This window comes from Eptesicus fuscus, chromosome 2 (assembly GCF_027574615.1).
Source record: "Eptesicus fuscus isolate TK198812 chromosome 2, DD_ASM_mEF_20220401, whole genome shotgun sequence".
Taxonomy (NCBI): Eukaryota; Metazoa; Chordata; class Mammalia; order Chiroptera; family Vespertilionidae; genus Eptesicus; species Eptesicus fuscus.
The window spans coordinates 117,140,971-117,166,470 of NC_072474.1; the positions used below are offsets into that span (position 1 = coordinate 117,140,971).

The 25,500-nt window shown below is 68.2% G+C and overlaps 1 protein-coding gene across 6 annotated transcripts; it reads left to right on the forward strand.

Moving 5' to 3' along the window:
• Positions 1 to 2,054: 2,054 nt before the first annotated feature.
• CTBP1 (C-terminal binding protein 1) lies at positions 2,055 to 24,437 on the forward strand. 6 transcript variants are annotated; one of them, XM_054708762.1, is made up of 10 exons: positions 2,055 to 2,126; positions 8,596 to 8,788; positions 10,539 to 10,693; positions 16,400 to 16,544; positions 17,995 to 18,201; positions 18,884 to 19,098; positions 19,770 to 19,900; positions 20,530 to 20,657; positions 21,114 to 21,231; positions 21,905 to 22,820. In XM_054708762.1, exons 2-10 carry the CDS (start codon positions 8,782 to 8,784, stop codon positions 22,089 to 22,091), a joined length of 1,293 nt encoding a protein of 430 aa, XP_054564737.1. In that variant the 5' UTR covers positions 2,055 to 2,126; positions 8,596 to 8,781; the 3' UTR covers positions 22,092 to 22,820. The 6 variants fall into 6 exon arrangements, with proteins under 6 accessions (XP_054564737.1, XP_054564735.1, XP_054564729.1 ...); XM_054708772.1 differs by lacking the exon at positions 2,055 to 2,126 and adding an exon at positions 2,507 to 2,572; XM_054708760.1 differs by lacking the exons at positions 2,055 to 2,126; positions 8,596 to 8,788; positions 21,905 to 22,820 and adding exons at positions 2,342 to 2,572; positions 23,839 to 24,437.
• Positions 24,438 to 25,500: the final 1,063 nt, after the last annotated feature.

Here is a 25,500-nt window from a genome sequence, read left to right on the forward strand (position 1 = left end):
CCACTCTATACCTGGACTTCGGGGCCTGGACCTGCTGTTGAAAACGCCGTCGGTCTTTCCCAGCCCCCGTTTCTCTCTAAATGGGTGGCACTAAACGTCGCAGGTTCTGGTCAGTGTCAGCTGTCCCGGTCTCTGCGTGCAGTGGGCGCAGGCAGAGGCATTCCCAGGGCATGCCCGCCAACTGGGGGCCATTTATCACGGTCTGCCCCTTCGTCGTTGCTGGGACTGGCTCGGGGTGGGAGGGCATTTGACCCAGTCCCAGCCAATAGAGCCTGAGAGGGTGCCTGCTGAGGAGGCAGGTGGGTTCCGGGGTGTCGTGTTCTTCACTAAAAAAAGGCACACGTCAGGGACCAGTCATGGCTCTTTGCCTTTGACCCGCGCGGGTGAATATGTGATGCGAGGATCTGAGGCAGCAAAATGAGGCCTCGAGGAGCGAGGGGACGAGAGCCCCGGGGGCTGGTGCAAAGGCCGTCTCCGCTGACCGGACGGGTGGTCCACGCCGGAGCCTCCTGACGCCGGCGGCTCCTTGGGAGATGACAGTCACCGGCACCGGCGCCACTTTGGGCCAGAAGTTCGGGTGCACGAAGGGGAAGGCGTCCTAGCTGATCCCCGTCGCCCCCGGCACCGTCTGCATACTTCCGTGCCCAGCCCACCTTCTCACTCCCAAGGTTTGTAATTCTCCTGCGAGGCACAGGCCACGGACAAAGCCACGCCTCCCTTCCTGCGTCCTCCTGTCCTGCTCCTCGCTTCCCGCAGGGGCGGGTGCCAAAAGCGTGGGTGATGAGGGGTCGGCTTTCTGCTTTCAGTGGGCCCGGAGGGTCCTCAGGGCGGGCGGGGTGGGGACGGGCCGTGGGGGGGGGGTGCAGGATGAGCACCCGCATCTTCACGTCCCGGGCCTGCCGGGCTCACGAGGGGCCCTCCCACCGGGGCTGCCCACACCGGGGTAATGACATTTTTCCTTCATCAACGCCTCGTGTGTCTGCGAGGGGTTTGGGTCTGTCCTGCGGCCGGAGGCAGTGGGTCACCTGCTCCCGGGGTGAGGGTTCTCCGGGTCGCCCTCCTGTGGGCGGTGTCCTCTGCCCCGCCCCTGGGGGGTGGAGCCAGCCAGCATCCGGGCTTCAGTCCTGGGGGGCAGCTCTGGCTCCCCTCGGCATTCTTTGTGGCCCTGAGCCGAGTTTGCCCGGAGGGAGGGAAATGGAGGTCTCCCATCCTTTCTGCTGTATTCTGGTCATGGGATGGCCAGCGAGACAGTGCGTGTGTGAGAGCGGGGGGTGGGGGGGGGTCATCGGAGGCCGCCCCACCACCCGCCTTTTCAAAGCGCCAGCTTTTGGCTTTGTTAATCCTGTCTAACACGGGCTTTTCTTCCTACCTTTTTTGAAAATATACTTTTACTTATTTCAGAGAGGAAGGGAGAGGAGAGAGAGAGAAACATCCATGAGAGAGAATCATGGATTGGCTGCCTCCTGCACGCCCCACACTGGGGATGGAGCCCGCATCCGGGGCCTGTGGCCTGACCGGGCATCGAACCGTGACCTGGTTCACAGGCTGAAGCTCAACCCCTGGGCCACGGTGGCTGGGCCAGTGTGGGAGCTGTTTTCATAGGTGAGCACCGAGTGAGGGTTAAAAGCACTGGTTTTGCAAACAGATACCTAGTTCCCCATCATCCTTTATGAGTCCCCCGACTTTCTCACTGACTTATGAATTATAAAAACAAACAGACAGCAGGAATGATTTCGGGAAGGTCCACCTGTTCCACAGAACTGCCCCACCGTCCAGCGTTCGCCCCTTCCGGGCACAGGGCCTCCCAGGGCTGGCCGGGTCCCCCCCATCCTCAGCGCCGGAGCACCTGGCCTTGGGGCCAGGCCCCTCTGGACCTCCTGAACGAAGCACCGGCGGGAGGTGACGGCCGGACAGACTGGGGCGTGGAACTCTTTTCAGCCACACCCGGCCACCTCCCCGGACGCCCCCTCCCGCCCCCCAGGGCAAGCCCCGGAAACCCTGGCTCTGCCTTCTCGGCCCCCGGCTTCCAGCGCGGAGCTCACAGGGGACCAGGAAGCTCGCCGGGCGCCTCCCGTCCAGGCTGCCCGCTTGGGCGAGCGCAGCCCATCACGCCCGTGTTTGGGGAGGTAGGTGTGCGGGGCGGGCGCGTGTTTGGTGCCACCGGAAGGAGGAAGCTTGGAGGCCCGGGCCTGGCAGATGCTGGTGTGGGGCCGAGGCGGGCGTGGGCAGGCTGGCCTCGGGCGGGGCGGGCGGGGCGGGCGGGCGCCGTCTGCAGCCGCCCGCGTGGTGCAGCGCGGCGCCCGCGCCGGGAAACAGGAGGCCGCTGGGCCGGAAGCCCCGCCCGCGTGCGCGCGCGCGCGCCTGTCCCCGCCCGCCCGGTGGAGCGGCTGCTGGCGCGGCGCGGCTCGGACGGCGGCGCCGGGGCGCAGGCGAGCGGGCGGAGCAGCGGACGGCGCCCAGGCCGCCCCAGGCGCCAGGCTCGCGGCGGAGCGCGCCGGACTCATCGGGGCCCGCGGCCGCCCGCGCCTTTCAATGGGCAGCTCGCACTTGCTCAACAAGGGCCTGCCGCTCGGTAAGGCCGCGCGCGCGCATTTCCGGCCGCGGGGGCGGGGCGGCGGGCGGGGCCGCCGCTTTGTGTGCGAGTGCGCGTGCGCGCCGGCGTGCGCGCGCCGGCGGCCTGGGGGCGGGGCCGGGCCGGGGAGCGCCGAGCGCGAGCGCGTGCTGCTGCGTGGGAGTGCGCGTGCGCCGACGCCGCCCTCCCGCCCGCCACCGCGCAGGTGACACAAAGGGGCGCGGGTCCTCGACCTTCCAGCCCCCGGCCCAGCCGCCCCCCGGCATTCTGACCCCGTGATTCACAGTCCCCCGCCTGTCAGGTTCCCTGATCCCGGCTCTCCCAGACCCACGGTGCCCGCACCCGCCAGGCCTCAGATCGCAGGTCCCGGTGTCCGCCCCCCCAAACGTTAGCTCCCACCTCCCAGGTCCCGGGTGTCCTCCCTCCAAACGTTAGCTTCCAGGTCCCGGGTGTCCGCCCCCCCCAAACGTTAGCTCCCACCTCCCAGGTCCCGGGGTCCGCCCCCCAGGCCTCAGATCTCAGACCCTGGTGCCTGGCCAGAGGCTCTGGGCCCTCGCTGCCCGGTCTGCCCCGGGGCCAGGGCCTGTCACCCCCTGTTGTGACTACCCCCAGGGCTTAGCGGGCTGGGGACTGTCACACAGTGACACCATTAACTGCACACAAGTTGCTTTGAAAGGAAGGAAAGTAATTGCGTTCTGGCCCGGGGCTCCTCGAGCCCGTTTGCTGCCCACTGAGGGCGGCCAGGCTGCCCTGGATGCTGGGCTGCTTGGGAGGTTGCAACCCTCAAAACGGAGGGTTTTTTCTGAGCAACAGGCGCCCTCCCGCCGGGTGGTCTCAGTGGGGCTGTGCTGTAGCCGGCCCTGTTCCGCCATCGGGATGTTCTGTCCATTTCTAAAAACGCCCGCTCGTGGCCTTCAGCGGGCACAGCCCTGCAGCCTCTGCGTGGTGCACAGGTGGAGGCGGGGCGCCGCCAGAACTTCGCGAACCGCCGGCCGCAGGCCCTTCCCCAGCCGATGTTTCCACCTCAATAATTCAAGAGCTTTGGACCCAGTTGTGTTTGGCACCTTCCCCCCTCGCGGTTGGAAGATGTCAGAAACGAGGGCCTTGGCGGGGGCTCTAGGCCACGCGGGGGGCCTGAGCCCGGGCCGTGGGGTTGCAGGCCGGGTTGGGGAGGGCCCTGGGTGGCAGGGGCCCCATGGCAGCTGCCTCCCTGCCCCGCCGACTCCGGTGGCCATCTTGCACTCTAGTCCTTGTGGACTCCCAGCCGGGAGGGCTGGGGCCTCCTCCGGGGAAGGGCCGGGCGTGGCGGGGAGCGCCCGTCTGCCGTCCGTGGGGGGTCTGCTTCCTCTCCCCGCCCCTCCCCCCGCCCTCGGAGCCCGAGCCCAGGAGGGAGGGGTGCCGCCGCACCTGAGCTGCGGGTGGGAGGCCGGAGCTTTGTCTGGCTGGGCGCCCGGCCCTGCCCTCTGCCTGCTCTGCTCGCGGGAAGCCAGGGTGCCGAGAACCGGGCTTTAAGCCGGCAGTCCCTGGAGCGGCCAGCACCTGGCCAGGAGCCAGCCCTCACAGCGATGACCTCTGCGATTGGTCGGGGTTAGGGCAGATTCACTTCCTCATCCCCCGCGGCGTGAGGAGGGCCTGCGGGTGCTGAGCCACCCCCACGAGGAGGAGGTGAATGCGGCCTTCCTGCCGGCGCGCTGCACCAGCCTCCCCCCCTCCCACCCCGCCCCCGCCCCGCTCCAGGTGGTGGGAGGGTCAGAGGGTCAGCTGCACGCACATGAGGGCCCCTCCCCTTCTCCTCTTCAAAGCAGCAGCTTCCTTTGCATGGAAACGCACTTGGCTTTGGGCAGCTGGCATCGGGCTGAGGCACTGCCGCCCACCCCCCTGCGTGGTGGCATCCAGGGACCCTGTCCTCTGCAGGCAGATGAGCACGTCTCTGCAGGAGAAGGCGCTTGGGGTTCAGAGCCAGGTCCGGCCGCGGCTCCCCACAGCCCATTGGGTGACGCTTGGTGGGGCTTCCTGGGCCGGAGCACCGGGCCTCCGTGGGAGTGTCCTGGGCAGTGCATGCAGCCTGGGCAGTGCGGCCTGAGGAGCCAGCACTGCTTGTTGGTGCTGATGCACTTGGCCGGCCCCTGTGCTGTGGCCAAGACCCCGCTGGTAGGTCCTGGTGCCACCGGTGGTCAAGGGCGGGCGCCGTGAGGCACGTGTCCTGTGCCCGCTCTCCTAGAGCACCCAGCCCTGCTGTGGCCGGGAGGACCCCTGCCGGGGTGTCCTCCTCACTGTGGGACAGCTGGCTCAAGCCCTGGCTGGCCCTGGCCCTGCCGTCCATGCAGGTGGGGTGACCCACGCCGCACTGCGGCTGCCCCCCAGGACAGGACCTCACCCCATGTCAGGGCTCATCTCCAGAAGCTCAGCCTCGGCTCAGCCAGGGGGCTGTGCACTGGCCCCTCAAGCCCCTCGGTCTCCTGAGAGGACACCCCTCTTCCTACAGAGCCGGGGGACTTGGGGGCCTGTTGTCAGGAGGACAACAGGGAGGCCCTTAGTGCTGCTTCTGCCTATCATTCTGGGGAGGTGGCCGCAGCCGTGCCAGGGCGGGGCTCTGGGCATGGAGGGCGGGGTGACCTGGTGAGGCTGGGACCTGGGTGGCCCCCTGGTGGGGCCGGGCAGCACTGCAGCCTGTTCTGGACCCGCCAGGTGGCCGGTGCCCATGTAGGAGGGCTCGGTGTCCACGTGACTCGTCCGTGGCAGAGGCTGTGACTGCGGTTGGCTGGCGCCGACCACGGGTCGTTCTGAATCTGATGTGAGTCCTGCGGCCCCGCGGGTCTCCCTGCAGCGGGTACTTGTCGCGTGGGGGGGGGGGGCAGTGGCTGCCCCGTGTTCCTCCCAGGAGCCTGATGTTCTCACCTCCAGGATCTGAGCACGGGGCCCGAGCAGAGGGGCTGGTTACGGGGCGGGAAAGGAGCTGGGCGTTTGGGGCCGAGTTCTGGGTGAGCTTCGAGAGGGCTCGGCGCCTCCTGTGACCGGAGTGTGCCAGCTGCACCCAGGTCCTTCCTGGGAGTGCCCGTGCAGTGCAGGCCCCGGCCCGGCGGCCATCCCCCCTCGGTGACGTCCCTCCCTCGCTCCATTTTCTCGGATGAACGGCTTGAGGCCCTTGTAGATGTGCCGGAGGCGATGGAGGTGGAGGCGATGGAGGTGGTCGGAGGTCTGCCCCGCGCTGCGTGCTGGTGTCTCGCGCGGGTGGTGCTTGGTCCGTTGACGTCGGCCGTCCCTCCTGGCCAGGCTACGGTGCGCTGTGGGGAGCAGGTCGCCTCCGTCCTGGACTCCGTGCGGCACGCGGCCACGCCGGCCGCTGTCACCTTTCTGAGCCGCTGGCTGCGGGAGTGGGCGTGTCGGGCCCGGAGGCGAATCTGGCCGAGTGGCGGTCGGCAGGCACGGCAGGCGTTGTGAGAACTCAGTGCCTACGCTGCCGCCGGCGCAGAGGCAGGAGCAGAGGTGCCTGCGGGGCGGGCTGACGCGCCACCTCTTGGCTGTGAACGAGCACAGCCCGTGTCCCGGGGTGAACGCCGAGGCGGGGGGTCGGGGGGGGGGGGCCCGAGGGAAGAGAAGGGGCTGGGGTGTCAGGTGCCGCCCGGGCGGGAAGGCACTCTGACAGCCCGTCTGTGAGGTGAGGGTGAGGGCAGGGGATCAGCTTTGCTGGGAGTTGGTGGGAGACTGGACGGGCAGCCCGACCAGAGCAGGTCTCACACCTAAACCCTGGGGCAGCCGGATGCAACGTGAGGTGACCCGTTCGTGCTGCCCGCTGGCCCTGTGGCTGAGGGGACCGAGTCGCTGCCTGGGAGGTGTCCTGGGCACTGGCCACCCACTCCCCACTATGAACCGACCAGGTCGCCAAAGGGGCGGGGCTGTCCCTGTACGCCACGTCCCCCGAGCCAGGGGACCCGCAGGCCCCCCAGCTACTCCGGACCTGGAAGCGCGGCCAGCGTGGGCAGAGCAGAGCTTCCTCGATGCAGTTTTCACGAAAGATGGGTGGGGGCACGGGGACCACAGGGCGTGACGCCCGAGCACCGCGGGGCCTGGTTCACCTCCGAGGGCGGCGAGGACCCTCGGGACAGGTGCACAGCGCCAACCCATCACCCCTGGGGCTGAGCCCCGGGCCCCTCGGAGGGCAGGACCGTCCTGGCCATCGGGGCATGGCGGGTGGCGGGTGTGAAGACGGCGGCTCAGCTGCCTGGACGGAACGCTGCCTGTTTGGAATGAGCTCGTGGCAACCCTGGGAATCTCGGGAGCGAGAGGAGGTGAAGGAATGAGTTCGCCTCGGGCTGCAGGCCTTTGGGGGTCCGGGGGAGCCCCTCCTGCCAGGGCCAGTCCCACCGCGGGCGGGAGCCACTGCAGGCCGCCTCGCTGTGGGACACTCAGGCCTGGTGTCCCGAGGAAGCCCTGCTGGGCCCGCTGAGACGGGCGGGTTCCACCGCTGCTGGCCATCACGGGACCTGCGCCGGCGGCCTCCGGGCTGTGTGCTGCCCGGGCCCTCGCACCTGGCGCTGTCCGCAGCGTCCTCTGTGGAGGTCAGGGCCGAGGGCGAGACTGGCCTCCCACTGCCGCCACCTGCTGCCCGGTGGTCGGGGGCCTTCGGACGCCGCCCTGTCCTGCCCGGTGGTCGGGGGCCTTCGGACGCCGCCCTGTCCTGGCCGGTGGTCGGGGGGCTGCGGTGACTGGCTCACGGGGCACTTTATGCAGCGAAGTTAAAGGGTCCGTCGTTTGCAATGAAAACGCGTTTCCCGTGTTCTCGAGTCACGCGTGTCCTAAAGCCGAGAGCCGAGTACTCGGCTGTGAGTCGCCGTGAGAGGCGGAGGGGCCCTCCTCAGGGTGTCGAGTCGGTCACATGGGAGCCGCTGTCCATGCGGAGTGGGCGTGGCGGGGGCCGGGCGGCTGGCCTGGGTGGGGCATCCCTGACCTGGAGGGAGGGCTCTGCTGCCATGAGGGTCGGCCGGTGGAGCAGGCTGCAGCCGCGAGCGAGGATCCGGTGGGGGACGGGCCTCAGGGCGGGGCCACAGGGGACCTGCATGGCCTAGCTCCCTCCGCCCGGGCCGGTGCGCAGCCCACCGCGGGGAGGAGGGCCGTGAGCCTGCGTGGCGGGGAGCCGAGATGAGGGTCGGTGTGGCACTCGGCCCCACAGAAGGAATGGAGGGGAGATTCTTCCGGATGCGGAGCCCTTGGGAGCAGCCGTCCTGGATGCCTGGGACGCGTGGCGGCACCGGCTGCAGCTGGCGGTCCTGACCTGGCTTCCTGGGGCCCGCAGCCCGGGTCCCGGGGGTGAGGCTGTGTACATCGTGGGCCGTCCCCGGCCGTGGTGGCGCCAGGCTGCCCGGCCTCCCAGTGGCGGGGACAGGGCCCTCCCGGGAGCCTACCTGCAGGGCTGCCTGTGGTCACGGCGCACACCTGTCGGTCAGCCTGTGCCCGTGCCCAGGCCCGGAACCGCCTCGAGCTGGTCCCTGACAGGTGCGAGCCTCCGTGCCCTCAGGCCCTGGCCACCGTCCGGTCACCCCGCCGGGCAGAGCTGCGCACGCAGCACTTGGGCGAGAGCGGCTGAACTGAGCGCCGGTCCCTGGCGCTGCCCGGGAGGCCAGTGGTGCGTGTGCTGGCCTGGCGCCCCCCCCCCCCCCCCCCCCCCCCCGGCTCGCTGTGGGAAACTGGCGTCCCTGCCGGGGCTGCACTGCGCCCTCCGTGGGGCCTTGCTGCAAGTCATAGGGACCTGAGGTAGAAGCTTCCAGAACTGGCTGCAGACCTGCCCCCTCGCCTCCTGGGTCATGGGGACAGAGCTCCGTGGGGGCCCAGTTCAGGGAGGGGACATCGGCCGGACTTCAGGGCAGGCCTCTCGCCGCGTCTCCGTCCTGGCCACAGCCCCGCGGTCACTCCCTCGCCAGCGTCGGGCCCCGCCCCCGCGGCGTGGACCCAGTCCGCCTGGTGGACGTGCGGTGTCAGGCCCGGGCGCTCGGCGTGTTAACGTGTCTCTTGTGTTTGATTTTTAGTCAGACTCTGAGCCTGGCGCGGGCGCCCGTGGCTGCCGTGGACCCAGAGCCGCGGAGCTTTGGTTCGAGCCGTAAAGACGTGGGATGAGGATCCCGTGACGGGACGCAGGTCTGCCCGGGCACTCGAAGATAGAACGCGGTGAAAAGTCGAATTCATGGTGGTGGAAGCCGAGCCCATTGTAGGCAATGTCAGGTTGGTAGGGGAGCCGAGTGGAGGCCGTGCTGACCCTCGCCCGCTCCGCCGGGGGCGCTGCGCCCGGGAGGCCCGTCCGCCGGCCTGCACCCCCACGCAGTGCGTCAGGACTGAGGGGCTCCTGCGCGGCAACGGCGCCCGCTGCCGTGTTTGCTGCGTGTTTGCTGCTGTGCTTGGTTTCTGTCGGGAAGCGGCGGGGCGGGGTGCTCAGGCCGGTGCGCGGGGGGAGGTGGGGGTGGTCCTGGGGCCGATGGAGACCTGCCGTTCCGCCGGCCACCCCGCCCGCGGCTGGCGACGGGGGCCGCGTTTGCTCTGGTGTCTGTGGCCTCCGTGTGGGTGAGGGTCTCGCTGCGGAGCCCCGTACCTGCACCCCCTGGATGGTTCCGCCCCCCCACACACACACTTACACACTCACACACACACACACTCACACACACGTACATACACACACACACACACACACTCACACACACGTACATACACACACTCACACACATGTACACACACACTCACACACACACACACACACACACATACACACACACACACACACACTCACACACACACACACTCACACACACGTACATACACACACACACACACACACTCACACACACGTACTCACACACACACACACACTCACACACACACACACACGTACACACACACACACTCACACACATGTACACACACACACACACACACACACACACACACACACGGCCGTTGGCCAGGAGCCCTGACGCTGGGCGAGGGCAGCCTGCTTCTCTTGAGTCGCTGAGTCCTGGTCCCAGCTGGGCCTCCGGCCCCGGTGCCTCCCCCACGGGCGGCAGGTCAGGCCGCAGGGTCAGAGTGCGCAGGGTCAGACGTGGGATGAGGGCCCTGCACGTGTGGGTGGTTGTGTCGTGTGGACCGTGTAGACCGGCTGGACGTGGGAGTGGGCGCTGACACGTCACTTAGGAGCGGCAGTGGGGAGCCTGTTCTCGCGGGAACGAAGGTGACGGCTCTCCCTCCGGTGGAGCCGAGGCGGGCCTGGGCGCGTAGCTCTCTGCTGCTCGGGCGGGCGGGCGGGGGGCCTGGAGGAGTGGTCGGGCCTTGCAGACCCCACCCTGGGGCCGCCGGCACGGGTCTCGGCACCTCCGCATCGCCGCTGTCCGCGAGGGCGGTGGGTGGCAGCGCCCGCGACAGCGGTGGCCGTGGTGGGCGGTGTGGCAGTGGGCTGGCGTGGTCACCCCTCCTGGCTGCTCCTGAGCCCTGGGCGCTGGCCTGGGCGGGAGGTTCCTGCGAGTCCCTGCGAGGGGGCGGGTGGCCCGGCACGGACGGGACACCGGGGAAGCCGTGTCCCCTTCGCCCAGAGGAGGTGCAGCTGCCTCACCTTCGGAGGAGCTGAGCCCTCTCGTGTGGGAGGGCGGGTCCCGCTGCGTCCCCGGGTCCACCCTCTGCCTCGGCACCGTCCTGCCGGGGTTTGGGGGCCGCCAGGCCGCAGCCAGCGCCACGTGGAGACCGCCCGGCCGGCCCCGGCCCCGGCCCCGGCCCCGCGCCTGGCTGTCCCCGCCCTGCGGGTCCGGTCACCAGCGTCTGTCATGGTGTCAGCGAGCTGTCCTTTCCCCGCCGGTTTCCACTCACATCTGACGAGGGTCAGGTGACTGGACGTGGAGCGCCGTCCCCAGGGTGTGGCGGGCGTGGGGGTGGCTGGGCAGCGGGTTTCCCAGGCCGAGCGGGAGGCTGAGCACCGTGTCTGTCGTTGCAGGCGTCCGACCCCCGATCATGAACGGGCCCCTGCACCCCCGGCCCCTGGTGGCGCTGCTGGACGGCCGGGACTGCACGGTGGAGATGCCCATCCTGAAGGACGTGGCCACGGTGGCCTTCTGTGACGCGCAGTCCACGCAGGAGATCCACGAGAAGGTAACACGTGGCGTGGGGCGTGGGGGGCGGGACCGGCCCCAGGCGGGGAGAGGAGACGGGACTCACTCTGAGGAGCTTTTCAGTCTCCGTCACAGCAGCTTTGCCAGAGGGCGGGGCTGTGGGTCCGGGGCCCGGCAGCCTGCGGTGGGCGGTGGCGCTGGTGCAGCCCACCGTGGTGTCTGCTCGGGGGCCCTGGGGTCCCCCTGAAGGGAAGTGGGTTAACCTGGTTTTCTGTTTGTAGTCACGGCCAACTAAGTCCTTCAGAACCACCTTCCCACTGAGACAGGGCGGAAGCTGGACACGGTTTTAAAACCAGCAGCACCCAAGAGCCAGCGGGCCGAAGGCCGGTCCTTGGGGGGGCGGGCCTGGTGTGGCCGCGCCTGCTGTTCTGGAAGGGGCAGCTGCGGGCCCGGCCTTGCCGCGGGCCGGGTCGAACCGGGCTGCCTGGTCTGGGTCAGGCCCGAAGAAAGGACGAGACGGAACCCAGCAGCCTCCACGTCTGCACGAGCTGTGAGCTCGGGCCGTAGGCGGCCGGCTCCTGCCCCAGCCTAGGCTGCCACCCCCTTGGGAGGGGAGGCTAGTGGCCTCGCCCACAGTCCAGGGTAACGGGCAGTGGAGGGGGCGCTTGCTGAGCGGAGACCCCAGGCCATGAGCACAGCCACAGCCAAAGGGAGAAGAGAGCGTGACCTTCGACCGGGAACTGATAGCTTAGAAAGTGGCAAACGCTGCCGAGGATCTCGATCTGAAAGAGCCAAGCTGTGGGAGGACCTAGGGGGGTAGGAGGCCGGACGAGGGCGTGGGTGGGGAGAGGGGCGGGTGTGGCGTCCACGCTTCTGACGGAGTCTCAGAACGACGGCTGGGCCAGACCCTGCGGAGACGCGGCGGACAGTGCCCGAGGCTGAAGGGACCAGGGCCAGCGGCGCGGCCGGCGGCCCCAGGAGGACAGACGCCGGTGGTTTCCCGTTAGGCTGGGCACCTGCCTGTCACACCCCACGGCCACACCTTTGGTTTTTATGCCAGAGAAACACAGTTCACGCACGTGAGGTCCCCAGCAGCCTGGCTCCTGGCTCCTGGCTCCTGCCCTGAGATGCGACGTCCCTCCCCCGGGCGACGGACGCTGCAAGAAAGCGAGCTGCCCAGAGACCTGCGACCTGCAGGAGGCGCTAGGGCCGCGGTGGGGGGCTGAGGTCTGAGGGCGTGGGTGCCATGCTGGTCTCTCGGGCGAGGAGATGCTGGTGGGGGACGGCGGTGCCGGGGGCTGGGCGGGCGCACGTGACAGGAGCTGACGGGCGGTGTCTGTGGTGCTGGCGGCCAGGCCTGTGTCCGTGGTGGCTGCTCGAGTGACAGGCAGGGCCGCTGGAGGTGGGCGAGGTTGTCCCGAGGGAGCTGCTGGGACAGGCACCCTCTGCAACGTTGGCAGCTTGTGAACCCTAAAGCTCTCAGACTGGAAAGACGTTCCTGAAAACAGCAGTCCCTGGGACGGAAGAGACGCAGGGAGGAGTTGTGAAATGTCACCAGCGGTGTTCAAACAAGTTTTGCCAATAAATTTGAAAACTAAGACCAAACAGCGGCTTCTTCTCCAGTTGTGACTGGCCAGAACCGCCTCAGCAAGTGAATCCCTCCCACGGAGCCAGTGGCAGCCCCGCCCCACCCGGCGGACGGACGGACGGACAGACGGCCCCTCTGCCCTTGGCGTCCACCTCCCGGCGGAGCGTCCTCAGCTCTGAAGTGCCTCCTGCCTGTGCAGGGAGCACCCTCAGCCAGCGGGACGCTCGCCCAGGAGGAGCTGGCGTTAAAACGGGGGCACCAGATGGTGTGGGAGCGTCGGAAGGACAGTCCAGAGAAGCCCAGACGATGGAGAGGAGGAGGCAGGAGAGGCGGCCGGCCCGGGAGCGTGACCGGGTGCCCTCGGGCGGGTGCCCCGGGGACACAGACCTGGGCAGCACTTCCCCGGGGGCGGCCGCGTGCCGAGTTGGGTCAGCACCGTCCCCCTTTCTGCTGGAACCCAGACGTGACGGCTGGATGGGAATGCCCGGGAACCAGGAGGAGCCCGGCTCCTGGAGCGGGGAGCTGACGCAGGCTCCCCGGCCGCCCGCACAGGTGTGGCGAGGGGGGCAGTGGCTGCGTGTCGCTGGGCGGGGAGCCCCGCCCCCCAGCGGCTGGATGCCGACCTCATGTACGTGCCGCGGAAGGAGGCGGGTCACCGCGGTGCCTGAGGAACGGTGCCTGCACCCCACCACGCGAGTTCAGGTTCTGCCAGCGCCGGGGGAGGTGGTGCCGGCAAAGCCAAGGCCAGCCCAGCCACCGGGGCTTCGGAGCCGCTGGGACGCTCGGTGGGACGGCTCGTGCCGCACAGGCAGCTTCCTGTCCCTAAAGACGGCACCTGTGAAGGAAGACGGGCCGCCCTGACCCGTCCATCGGGGCTGGTGGGGAGCCAGTGCCCGGAGGGAGGCGCTGGGGCCGGTGGGAAGTGAGGGAAGCCCAGGGAAAGCGCAGGAACGCTCTGTCGTGGCCGGTGGCTGCGGGGCGGCTGCGTCCGTGCTCTGTCGTGGCCGGTGGCTGCGGGGCGGCTGCGTCCGTGCTCTGTCGTGGCCGGTGGCTGCGGGGCGGCTGCGTCCGTGCTCTGTCGTGGCCGGTGGCTGCGGGGCGGCTGCGTCCGTGCCGAGCGGACAGACACTGTAAACAGCCCCCCAAGGGGACACGGAGTGGCCTCCAGTCTGTGGCAAAGGCCTGGTGAGCCCTGGTGACGTCCGAGGGGGCCCTGACCCGTGAGGCACTGGAGGACCGTGTGGAGGGGTACGCTTAATGCCCCAGACCAGGACAGTCCGTCCTGCAGGAAGCGGTGGGTAGGAGGCCGTATGATTGGACGGCAAGGAGACGTCGCATGCGGAAGTGCCCGAGGCAGGGGAGACCAGGGTGTTGGCAGGACCCGCAGCAGGGAGGACCGACGGGTGTGGTCGACGATGCTCCGGGCCCTGGGAACCGCAAACCAGCAGGGCACGCCCCCCCCCCAGGTGCTCGGGGCACCGCTCGCTGCGGGAACACGCGGGGCTGTGGCCCGAGGCAGCTGGGCTCTTGCAAGGAGACATCTGAAGCATCGGTGCTGGGCCTGCACATGGCGGCTCGTCTTGGAACCTTCTGGAAGGCTTCCGAGGGGCCCATTCTTGTAGATGTGGACTCAGGAGACCAGTGAAATGGAAGGACGCCCCCGAAAGCTTGTGCCCGGTGCCCACCGAACCCTGACTTTGCCACGGTGCCCGAACAGCACCCTGGGGCCCTGCTGCCATGGGAGTGCCAGGCCCTGCTCGGAGCCTCTGCAGGTGGGACCTGGGTCCCCTGTTCTGGAGTTGAGGTCACCGGGTTAGTCACTGGCCGGGCCACGCCGCTGCAGGGGGGCGGGCGCCTGAGTGGACATCTGCCCGGTGCCTCTGGGAGGCTGTAGGTCCCCACCTGAGGGACAGACTTCCTCCCGGAGGTGACAGGATACCCGGGTGCCGGCTGCTCTGCAACCACAGGAGCCGTGGGAACCTGCACGGAGAGCGGCCCGGAGGCCACAGCGCGGCGGCCCTGCCCCTGGGTCCCGGGCGGGACGGCCCGGCTGTGGGCTTTCTGCCGCTTTGGAGCGTGGCCTCCCGCTACGGCTGGGCGGGGAGCCGCTCTGAGGAGCGTCCTCGTTCTTATACTGAGCCTTCGCCTGGCACCAGGTGATGAACAGTAGGCTAGGACAGTGGTCGGCAAACTGCGGCTCGCGAGCCGTGGTTTGCCGCTCTATTGGCTGATGAGTTTGCCAACCACTGGGCTAGGAAAGGCCTAGGACGTGAAAAAACAGCTTGTCAAGACACACACGTGGGCAAGTTCCAGCTAAAATCATAGCTAGCAGTTCGCACCCAGCACAGTTCCCATTCAGACTGCCCGGCGCTGTGCGGCCGGGCGGGGGGCGCCCCCCGGGGTGTGGCTGGAGGCCGCCCGGAGCCTTTGGAGGGCTCTGTGGTCCACCCTCTGGTTTGTTTCTAAGAATGGACACCCAGGGCGTGGACAAGCACTGGACGCAGCCACGCGCCCAACCGTGGGAGCAGGCGGGCCCCTGGGTCCTCGCCCGGACGGAGCACGGTTCCCGGCAGCAGCGCAGACTTCACTCGGGATCAAGCCTGCGGGCGCGCTGCGCCTCGAGGGCTGTCGGTCTGGCCTGTCGGCAGCTGCGCCTCACCCTGGCGAGGGCCGCGTGTGCCCGCCCAGCCCTGCACAGGCCTCGCCTCGTGTCTCTGAGGCCGGGGCTGCTGCTCCTCGGGCTCCGTCGGTGGGTCCACCTGTGTCTAGGGCACGGCTGTGCCTGCCCAGTGGGCTCCTCCCATCTGCCCACACTCGACTTGCACGGCCCCCCTCACCAGCTCTGTGGCTACCCCCGCCCCCAGTTCACACGGCAGAGGGGGCCTTCGCCACACTCACTGCCGCAGCTGTGTCCTCCCCACGCACTCCTGGTTCGTCCCTCTGCCCCGTGGGCCCTCCCGCACCAGGTCCGTCCTGGCACAGAGGTCCGTTGCCTGCGCTGCCTGACTTCCCCTGACCCCGGGGCCTGGCAGGTACCCAGCAGGTCAGCCGCACACCCACTCAGCGCTGCCCTGCCTCCAGGAGCTGGTCCCAGGCCCCTCCCTTTACCTCACAAGCCCCGGCCAGCCCGGTGCCTGCAGGACCAGGGTCCAAGCCCCTGTCCCGCCACCAGCCATCCGCCTGGCCCTCAGAGTGGCCCCCAGGCCGCCGCCTCCAGGGAGCTGTGTGCTGGTTGGCTGTACGTCCAGCTACAGCGGAGGCTGTTGTGAGAGGCGGCGGGCCGTAGCCCTGCATCCCACACGTGGAAACCCACTCTACCCGTCCACCTAACGGGTCCACGTTCAGGCTCTTCTGGGTGCGACAGGCTTCTCCCTCAGCTCACACGTGGCGCCTGGGAGCCCGGCAAGTTGTGCGCAGCGGGGACTCGGCCTTCCTGCCGTCCAGGGGTTCAGCCTGCAGTGGGCAGACAGCAGCCCAGGGTTCCACCGGCCACTGTTTCAGCGACTCCGAGGTGTCCTTGCTGCAGGGCCACGGCTCCGACCTCGGGGGGAGAAGCCCTGTCCCCCAGTGACGACACGCCTGTCGTACCAGTGCCCCGCCATCCAGAGCGGCCCGTCCGTGGCCTCTGCCCTGGAGCCCGGAGATGGACGTTGTGGGTCATCCGCCTGCATCTGGCTGTTGCCAGAGCGTTTCCCCCTCAGAACCCAACCCTGGGGTTTGGGCCCGATGCCCTCCTCGACCCACGAGGAGCCCCCACGGAGCGGCCCCCACAGAGGGCCCGGGGAGCCGGTGTGCTGGCGCTGGCCCTGCCCGGGAGGTGTGTGCTCCTGCTGGTGGTTTTGCAATGACAGCAGCGAGCCCTTGACTGAACTTCGGAGACACGCACGCCCTGGGGCTTTGGTTCTGGACACTGCCCCCCGGTGCTCAGCATTCTCCATCCACGATGTGTCTGTGTCCAGCCTGCTTTCCTGGCTGAGGCACCTGGTCGGCTCAGGTGGCTCCCGACCCCAGCAAGCCTGCTGCGCGCACAGGAAGCTACGGGGCCCTCGGTGGCCCCAGCCAGGGCGGGGCTGAGGGGAGGTGTCCACGGGCCGCTGCTGTGTTGGGCCAGGCGGGCGGGCGCCTGCGAGGCACTCACGGCCGCTGTCCTCACCGCAGGTGCTGAACGAGGCGGTGGGCGCGCTCATGTACCACACCATCACGCTGACCCGGGAGGACCTGGAGAAGTTCAAAGCCCTCCGGATCATCGTCCGGATCGGCAGCGGCTTTGACAACATCGACATCAAGTCGGCTGGGGACTTAGGTAGGACGGGCCCGCGGGTGTCCGGTGTGGCTCCCCCTTCTGGGCCGTGCCCTGCTCTGCTGCACAGCAAGCCTCCGCTGCAGCCTCCAGTTTGGCTGCCGGCGACCTGCGAGCTGGCGTCATGGGGCCCCACGCGGTCGGCCCCGGCACGTGCAGGCTCCAGTGCTGCCCTCGGCCTGCCCGCGCCTGTGCCGTCTGGGGCAGCTGGCACTCGGCCTCAGCTTCCCACGCTCCCTGGGCCGGAGGCCAGTGTGTCCTTGGGTTTCACACGTCTCCGTCCAGGAGACACGGGAAAGGCGGTACGTGTTGTGAGTTAGGACATGCATGAGTGTCTACACGTGTGACTACATGCACACACATGCACATGACAGTGAAGCGGATTAGACGTGGACAGCACCATGCTGCACGGCCAGGGAGGCGCGGCCACACCGAGCAGACCTGAGGCCGAGCTGGCACCGCCGGTGTCTGGCGTTGCCCCCTCCCCCGGTGCAGCATGGGGAGCCTCACAGGCCTTGGGGTCACTGCTGACCTGTCCCAGGCAGTGTCTCCGGGAGGCGCCTGCAGGGGGGGCTGCGGCCTGGACACTCCTGTCCCTGCGCTGTCGGCCCTCGGTCACGATCTCACGGCTGGGCTGACCGTGGGCCAGGGAGCCTGGGCACGCCCTGCCGGCATCCGCAGGCCGGGCCGGTGGGGATGCGGAAGTCCCTTCTCGGGGGGGCAGCAGCTTGCTTCCCACCCGGCCTCCCTGCGCCCCTCCTGCGTTTCCCGGGAGCTGGGGTGCGGCCCTTCCTGGGTCCTCATGCAGCTGTTTGTATACTGGGCCCCAACCCAGCCACCGGGGGCCTCCTCGTCAGGGAGACAGAGACAAGGGGTGCGCCGTGCAGGTTGTTGGGGAGGGGGGTGAGGGCCAGGGCTCAGAGGGGGGATGGGAAGGGGCCGGAGCCACGGGGGCAGATCCCAGGAGCAGCGTGGGCGAGGGCCCCGTGGAGAGAAGTGGGGGCCGAGGCTTGCATGGAGAAGCTCGAGGCAGCTCACTTTCCAGGGTCACTCTGCTGCTAAGGGGGCCCGTCAGGCTGGAGGTCGGGGACATGGGGGCACAGGGCTTCAGGGGATGAGGATGGCCATGGGGGGCTGCGGGGGATGAGAGGATGGGGCCCATCCCTCTAAATGAAGCCTCCATTGGCCTGGGAAGACAGGAGCAAGGCCTGTAGGTGTGTGGCTGGTTCCAGATTCTTCCCTGACCTTGACCCCTTCCCGGAAGGTGGAGGAGCAGGTGGTCCAGCCAGGGCCCAGGCGCCCCGTTGTCCTGTCTCCTCCGTCCGCCCCGTGAGCAGCTTTCCCACCTGGTGTTTGTCTTGTGGCCTCTGGGTGGCCTGGGCGTGGCCTTGGCCGCTCACGCGTGAAGCACCGGGATGGCCGTGTGACCACCCAGCATGTCTTGTGTCCCCAGGCATCGCTGTCTGCAATGTGCCGGCAGCGTCCGTGGAGGAGACGGCCGACTCCACCATGTGCCACATCCTCAACCTGTACCGCAGGACCACCTGGCTGCACCAGGCGCTGCGGGAGGGCACTCGCGTCCAGAGCGTCGAGCAGATCCGGGAAGTGGCTTCCGGAGCCGCCAGGATCCGTGGGGAGACCTTGGGCATCATAGGACTAGGTGAGTCCGCCTCTGCGTGGGCTCAGCGGACGATGAGGTCCCTGAGGTCCCCCAACCAGAGACGGTGAGGGGTGCAGGGGGCTCCGCCCCTGAGGCTGTGCGGGCCTCTGGGCCCAGGAACGCCAGACACGGGCCCCAGGTAGACATCACACGGGTGCCCACAGGTCACGCACACTCGTGCTCACCTGCTGCCCTCCCTGCCTGTGGTGACGGCTGAGTGGATGTGGCCCTCAGGGGCGGGTCAGGTGGCCCTGAGGTCCCTTCGCCACTCTGCCCGCCAGGGCTTGTCCCCAGCAGCGGCCGTGGGGGGAGGAAGGTATTCCCGCTGCCATACAGTCCCTCATTCACCCACGGCTCACGCAGTGGCCCCTGTCCTGGGGTGGGTGGCGTCTGGCCCAGCACACATGGGGGCAGGCCGGACCCACAGCCCCACCCCGTGCACTGCCCCCTCGTGTCCACTAAGCGTCCATCTGTGTTCCCTGTGGGTTGCCTCCAGCCCCTGCCCCTTTTCTGAAGCCCATCCCCTGCGCAGCCGCGTGGGGGTTCCCATGGCTACTGGCTTGGTGGCCCCATGCTCAGTATCGGGGGGCAGAAGCCTTGGAGCCCAGAGGGTCTAATCCCACGCTGAGCGTATGCACGGAGGCAGGGGGCCCTGGCCGAGGTGACGCCCGTCTCCCCCCAGGTCGCGTCGGGCAGGCCGTGGCGCTGAGGGCCAAGGCCTTTGGCTTCAACGTGCTCTTCTACGACCCCTACCTGCCGGACGGCACCGAGCGGGCCCTGGGGCTGCAGAGGGTGAGCACCCTGCAGGACCTGCTGTTCCACAGCGACTGCGTGAGCCTGCACTGCGGCCTCAACGAGCACAACCACCACCTGGTCAACGACTTCACCGTCAAGCAGGTGGGCGGGGCCAGAGGTCAGGGCGGGGCAGGGGCAGGCGGGGCCAGAGGTCAGGGCGGGGCCCGGCGGTGGGCCCGCTCTGCCAGCACAAGGCATGCACAGTGAGCGACAGAGGGCTCCTGCTAGCTGCCTGCCCGCCCGCATCCCCCCCCCACCCCCCTGTCCCAGGGCCAGTGCCCTTCTCCGCTCCTGGTCCTGATGGGAAGCTGGCCGCACAGCCTGCTTTGGGCTTCCCCACCAGGAGCCCCTAAAAGGCCGTGGCCTATGGCAGACGTGAAGCCGCTGAGCTTTTGGTGCCAAGTTCCCAGCGAATGGGGTGGGAATGGGGACCAGAGGGTCTTGGGGCCGCCCGAGGGTTGAGGCTTACATCACAGCATGTGTTGGCACTGGGCGACCCACACGCTCACCCGGTGTCCTGAGCTGCCCTGCATCCCGCAGAGCAGGAGCCGGGGCTGCTCCCACAGCGGGGCCGGGGGCCACACAGACTGAGCCTGCGACCACCCGGGGGAGCCAGGACCGCGAGGCACAGCCCAGGCCTTCGCCGCAGAGCCCGGCAGCCTGGTGGCTGCCCGGGAAGTGCCAACGCGCCGTCCTGCTGCCCTGCCCTCCCGCCAGCAGCAGGTGGTGAGGCGGCCTGGCTGACCGCTCTGGGCGTCGTTGGTGTCTTCCAGATGCGACAAGGGGCCTTCCTGGTGAACACAGCCCGTGGGGGCCTGGTGGACGAGAAGGCGCTGGCCCAGGCCCTGAAGGAGGGGCGGATCCGGGGCGCAGCCCTGGACGTGCACGAGTCGGAGCCCTTCAGGTGAGTCCTGGCAGGGCTTTGGGTGTCCCCGGACGCACCTCTCCGGCTCAGGCCCCTTGCCTGCTGGCATCAGCACCCATGACGTGAGGCCCGGTGCCCATGGGCACCTCCAGGCCGCAGCCTCCAGCAGCCAACCCTCCACGGGCAGGGGCGTAATTGGGCTCGTGTCCAGCCCACGACCCCGCTCCAGGAGGACCTTCCCACCAGGCCCGGCCAGGTCTCAGCAGGCGGCGGCCAGCACAGCACCTGGGCCGGGACCGCTCTCAGGGCCCTGTACCTGCTGGAGAGGGGGCGGGCTCAGACCCGCACTTCCTGCGGATGCCCAGGGCATGGTGTTGATGGTTGCCCAGGTGTGCGAAGTGGCCGGCCCCCATGTGGCCATGTCCAGAGGCCCTACAGCCGAGAAGCCAGTCTGAGGCCACAGGCCAGCCTGGGTGGGTGGTGCCAGGAGGGCCTGGGGTCCGAGCCAGAAGCTCCCGGGACCAGTGTTCCCTCCAGGCGAGGCCCCCCCCCCCCCCCGCCCCCATCACTGTCAGGAGCCTGCGGACAAGTCTGAGTGCCTGAGGACCCTGGGTCTGATGGAGGGGGGGCGCCCGGGCTGTGGCTCTGACTGCGCTGTGCTGTCCTAGCTTCAGCCAAGGCCCCCTGAAGGATGCCCCCAACCTGATCTGCACCCCCCACGCGGCCTGGTACAGCGAGCAGGCGTCCATCGAGATGCGCGAGGAGGCGGCCCGGGAGATCCGGAGAGCCATCACAGGTGGGCGGGGCGGGGCGCCAGGGCCCGGGGTCCCTCTGAGGCTCTGTGAGGTGAGCACCACCAGGTGACGGGGGTGGGGGCACCTCCGCCTCTCACCCATTCAGCCTGGTCTTCCCTCTGGCCGAGCACGTGCAGCCAGGCCTCTCCCGCGCCTCCCTATGACCCTCCCTCGCTGTCACCCCGGGGTTCAGCTGAGGGGTCACGCGTTGCCAGCCTCTGAGCCAGACGACACGTGTCAGCCTGGGCTGGGCCTGAGCTGCTCTCCGAAAGCCCCAGGCCTAGCGGATGGGGGGGGGGGCGGTGGCTGCCAGACGACGGGACCCCCACGCTGAGGGGAGCCGGGAGGAAGGGAGGCATGGCGGGGGGACCCGTGTTCTCGACCGAGCTGCCTCTCCTGGGGCCCCCAGTGGCAGCTGTGTAACACGGACGCCGTCCTCCCGTGCCCCTGCCGCCCAGGCCGGGTCCCCGACAGCCTGAAGAACTGCGTCAACAAGGACCACCTGGCCGCCGCCGCCCCCTGGGCCAGCCTGGACCCGGCCGTCGTGCACCCCGAGCTCAACGGGGCCGCCTACAGGTGAGCGGGCGGGGGAGGGCAGTGGTCAGGGACACAGGTCTCGGGGACGGCTCTCGGGGAGAGGGGCTCAGCCCGGGCTCTGGGCCTGGATGTCTGTGCTCCCTCGGCCCAGTGGACACCAAGGTCAGGAGTCAGAGCCTGAGCGGGGTGGCCTTCAGCGGTGGGAACAAGACCATGGGGGTGGAGGCCATGCTGGGAGCAGGGTGCAGGGTACTGGGAGGCGGAGGGGGTCAGGGTACGGGGAGGTGGAGGGAGGGGTCAAGGTATGGGGAGGCAGCAGAAACCGGTTTGGCTCAGTGGATAGAGCGTCGGCCTGCGGACTCAAGGGTCCCAGGTTCGATTCCGGTCAAGGGCATGTACCTTGGTTGCGGGCACATCCCCAGTAGGGGGTGTGCAGGAGGCAGCTGATCGATGTTTCTCTCTCATCGATGTTTCTAACTCTCTATCCCTCTCTGTAAAAAATCAATAAAATATATTAAAAAAAAAAAAGTATGGGGAGGCAGAGGGGGTGTCAGGATTTAGGGAGGCGGAGGGGGGTCAGGGTATGGGGAGGCGGAGGGGTGGGCCAGGGTACGGGGAGGCACAGGGGGCCAGGGCGGGGTCCTCCCAGCAGACAGCTTGGGGCGCAGCATGCCCAGCCGCTGGGCTCATGGTGGCCTCCCTCCTTTCCTAGCAGGTACCCCCCGGGCGTGGTGGGCGTGGCTCCCAGTGGCATCCCGGCTGCCGTGGAAGGCATTGTCCCCAGCGCCATGTCCCTGTCCCACGGCCTGCCCCCGGTGTCCCACCCGCCCCACGCCCCTTCTCCCGGCCAAACCGTCAAGCCCGAGGCGGATAGAGACCATTCGAGTGACCAGTTGTAGCGCGGGCGGAGCTGCAGCCTCGGTGCCGGGTGCCGGTGGCCGGGCCTCGGACAGGTGCCGGCGGCGGAGGCGCCCTGGGATGGCGGTGGCACTCCAGAGACTGTCCGGGCGCCCAGCAGCGGGAGGTGGCGCCGGCCTCCCCACGTTGACTAGTCCCGTCCCGAGGGCCCGTGCTGCCCCGTGTTTTGCGTCCTCGTTAAGCAAAAGCAGTTAGTAGTTAATTCTATCATGAATGTCCTTGTCTGTGTGCAGCCTTTAGAACATCACCAAGGATTTGTTTGCTTAGCTGTCACCACCAGGCCGAGGGGCGTCAGCAGCCCTTCGGATCGCTCCTTCTCTGCGGAACGTGCCGTGCAAGGCAGTTGGCAAACTTCTCAGGACTATGAATCCTTCCCGTTTTTCTTTCTACGCCACCGTGCATTGTTTTTTCTATCCGCTTGTCTTATTTTTAGAATAATTTAGAGAAACAAAACCAAGGCTGTTTTTCCTAATTTTGGCATGAACCCCCGTTCCAAATGAAGACGGCACCGCGAAATAGCGGGAGGGAGCACGCAGTGCCCGGCCCTCGGCGCTGCCCCAGGGGTGCGAGGCGCGGCGTCTGGCCTTTGCGGTGCCGTCCTGCTGATGTGGTAGGCTAGCAGTATTTTGGTTAAAATCATGTTCGTGACTGTAACCATTTGTATGAATTATTTTAAAGAAATAAAAGTCCCAGAAAGAGCCGGCACGCCAGCTTCTATTTCAGTGGCTGTCTCGTAGGACCCTGGGTCTCAGTGCTGGCTCGTGGCCTCGGGGCTGGAGCGGGAAGCCCTGGGACGCTGCGGGGCCGTGTCCCCACCCTCGTGCGAGGGAGCCTCCTACCTGGGCACTGCTGCAGAGGGGTCCTCAAGGAGGGGCCGCCAGCCTGGCCAGTGGGCTCACCTGCTCTCACGGCGGCCGGTCCTGGCGCAGCTCAAGGCGAGTCCGTTTCGTCTCCTGCTGACACAGCCGACCGTGGTCCTGGCCCCGCCGGCACCGAGCAGAGCCTGTGCGTGGGAGCACCCTGACCCTCAGCCCACCCTGTACCCCATGGCCTCAGGATGCCCAGCCCTGTGTGGCCCTGCACCCCACTCCGTCCCTGACCTCTGCCCTCCTGTGCGCCGGTGTGGCCTGGATTTGTGGCTCCCTCATCCATCCACTAGATGGGCCGTGTCGGCCTGCGCCGTCCTTAGCTGGCGGTTCCCTCCCAGCCACCACCCGCTGCTTGAGATGTAGGGGCACAAGTCAGGGGAGGACACACCTTCCGCAGGTGACGGGAGCTCCCTGGGCAGAGGGCGACTCCTGGTGGGCAGTTGGGCCGAGATGCCGAGGGCCTGGCCACCGTGCCCAGGGCCCTGCGTCCCAAGAGCAAAGCATGAACCCTGGTGCTGGCGTGAAGAGGCGGTTCCCTGGGCCTGGTGCAGTCAGAGCGGGGGGCGGGGCAGTGGTGCCCGCAGACCGCAGGCCTAGTCCCAGGCCCGGCCCGGCCCCCCTGCCTCCATCAGGCTGCCTCTCTGGTCATTCAAGGAACTCGGCAGCCACTGCCCTCAGCTCTCTCCCCTCAATCTGGGTGTTGCTCTGGGGGTTCAAGGCCGTGGGGACAGAGTGAGTACAGGTTGGGCCCTGGACAGGAAGTTGGGGACAGTCCTGAGCAGGGGACAGGCCAGCAAGGCAGCTCTCCCCCCATAACCTCAGCCCTGACCCAGCCTGGGCCCTGCCTCCCTGCCTTCAGGCCCAAGAAGAGGCTCAGAGGACAGAGGAGGCAGGTCCGAATCCACTTGGCGCCTGCTGCTCCCGGCCAGGCCCACGGGGCTTGTAGAATTGTCTTCCAGCAAAAACAACACCAGGGAGAGCTGAGACCGGGCCAGCGGCAGCTCTTCAGGGTTTCCGCTCCGGCGGCCAGGCCTGCGTGAGGAGAGCCATCTGGTGTGCTGGGCCGGCGCCCGCCCCGGAGGACGACCTCGGGCCCCATGACCAGCACTGCTCCCCGGCTGCCCCGCAGCCTCTCCCCCGGCACCCGGCATTCAGGCCAGCCTGGGTCACGGGCACCGAGCCTGGTCACCTGGCCTAGGGCCCTGACAGGAAGGCATCAGTCCAGCAGTGTCCCCAGCCCTCAGACCTGGGGCACCGAGGCCAGAGCAGAAGTCCAGCTCTGCTGCCGGACCCGATCTCCCGCCTGAACGCCCGCCGCCTGCTGCCCGCCGCCGTCCTCTGCAGACCAGCGGTGCCCCGGGCGGCGTTGCTAGACCAGCACCAGGAGGCGCACAAGGCCAGGGCGCCATCTCAGCCCCACCCACAGCAGCTGCACCCCAGCAGCCGTGCGTCTCCTGTTTATGAGCACGATGCATAAATCACTGCTCTCCCACAGGGCGCAGACTCCGTTCTTTTGTTGTTGTTAATCCTCATCCAAGGATATTTTTTCCGTTGGTTTTTCAGAGAAAGTAGAAGGGGGGGGGAGGCTAAGAGAGAGAGACACAGCAACTGGTTGCCTCTGGCACGCACCCCGACCAGGGCCGGGGAGCCAACCTGAAACTCGGGTGCTTTCCTGGAAATGGAACCGAGGCCCTCGGTGCCCCAGCCCGCACTAGCTCCTGTGCCACAGGCGGCGTCGTGCGTCCTCACAGTGGTCCTGGGATGCCAGCACCCGGTGCAGGAGGCTGCTGTGGCCGCCACGGCCTCACCTGCCCGCTCCTCACCTGCCTGCTCCTCCTCGTGCCTGCCCATCCAGCATTCACAAAGGATGGCTCAGCCTGGGGCTTGTCCTTGGGCCAATCTGGGGGCGCAGTCCCCACAGGGAGCGGCAGGGATTCACACCAGCAGCTGGGAGAGCGCTGCTCCCCACAGCACCCAGGCCCTGAGCCATGAGCCGTGACTCACATCCGTGCGGGGGTGGGAATGGCCCCTCTGGGCCAGCTCATGTGCTGTCTCCCGGTCCCAGAGAGCCCGCACTGCCAGGTCCCCGTGGCCCATGAGCCACCTGTTCTAACTATTTTCTATTTGGGAAATGGCGGCGGACTTTTGTACAGTTTTTAAGGCTCCGTGTTAGACATCTCACCTATAATGTGAGCTGTGAATGCAGCTCTTCACGTGCGGTTTACTGCATTGCTTACACCCTTAACCCTCGCTCTCTGCCCCTGGATGGCAGCCCCGGACGGCAGGGACTGAGCACTGTCCAAACACAAGGTCCCCTCTCCCAGGAGCCTGCTCCAAGTTCCCCGTCCCCACGCACCCTGAAGGCCCTCCTACCCAGATCCAGGGCACAGGCTCAGTGGGGACCCTGCCTTGCCAAGAATCTGCTGGGGTGGAGGCGAGGGCAAGGCCCCGATGGGAGGCAGGCTCCCTCCTTGCGGTTAAGGGCCAGGGGATTCTGGTCCAGGCAGCTTACGTCTGACGG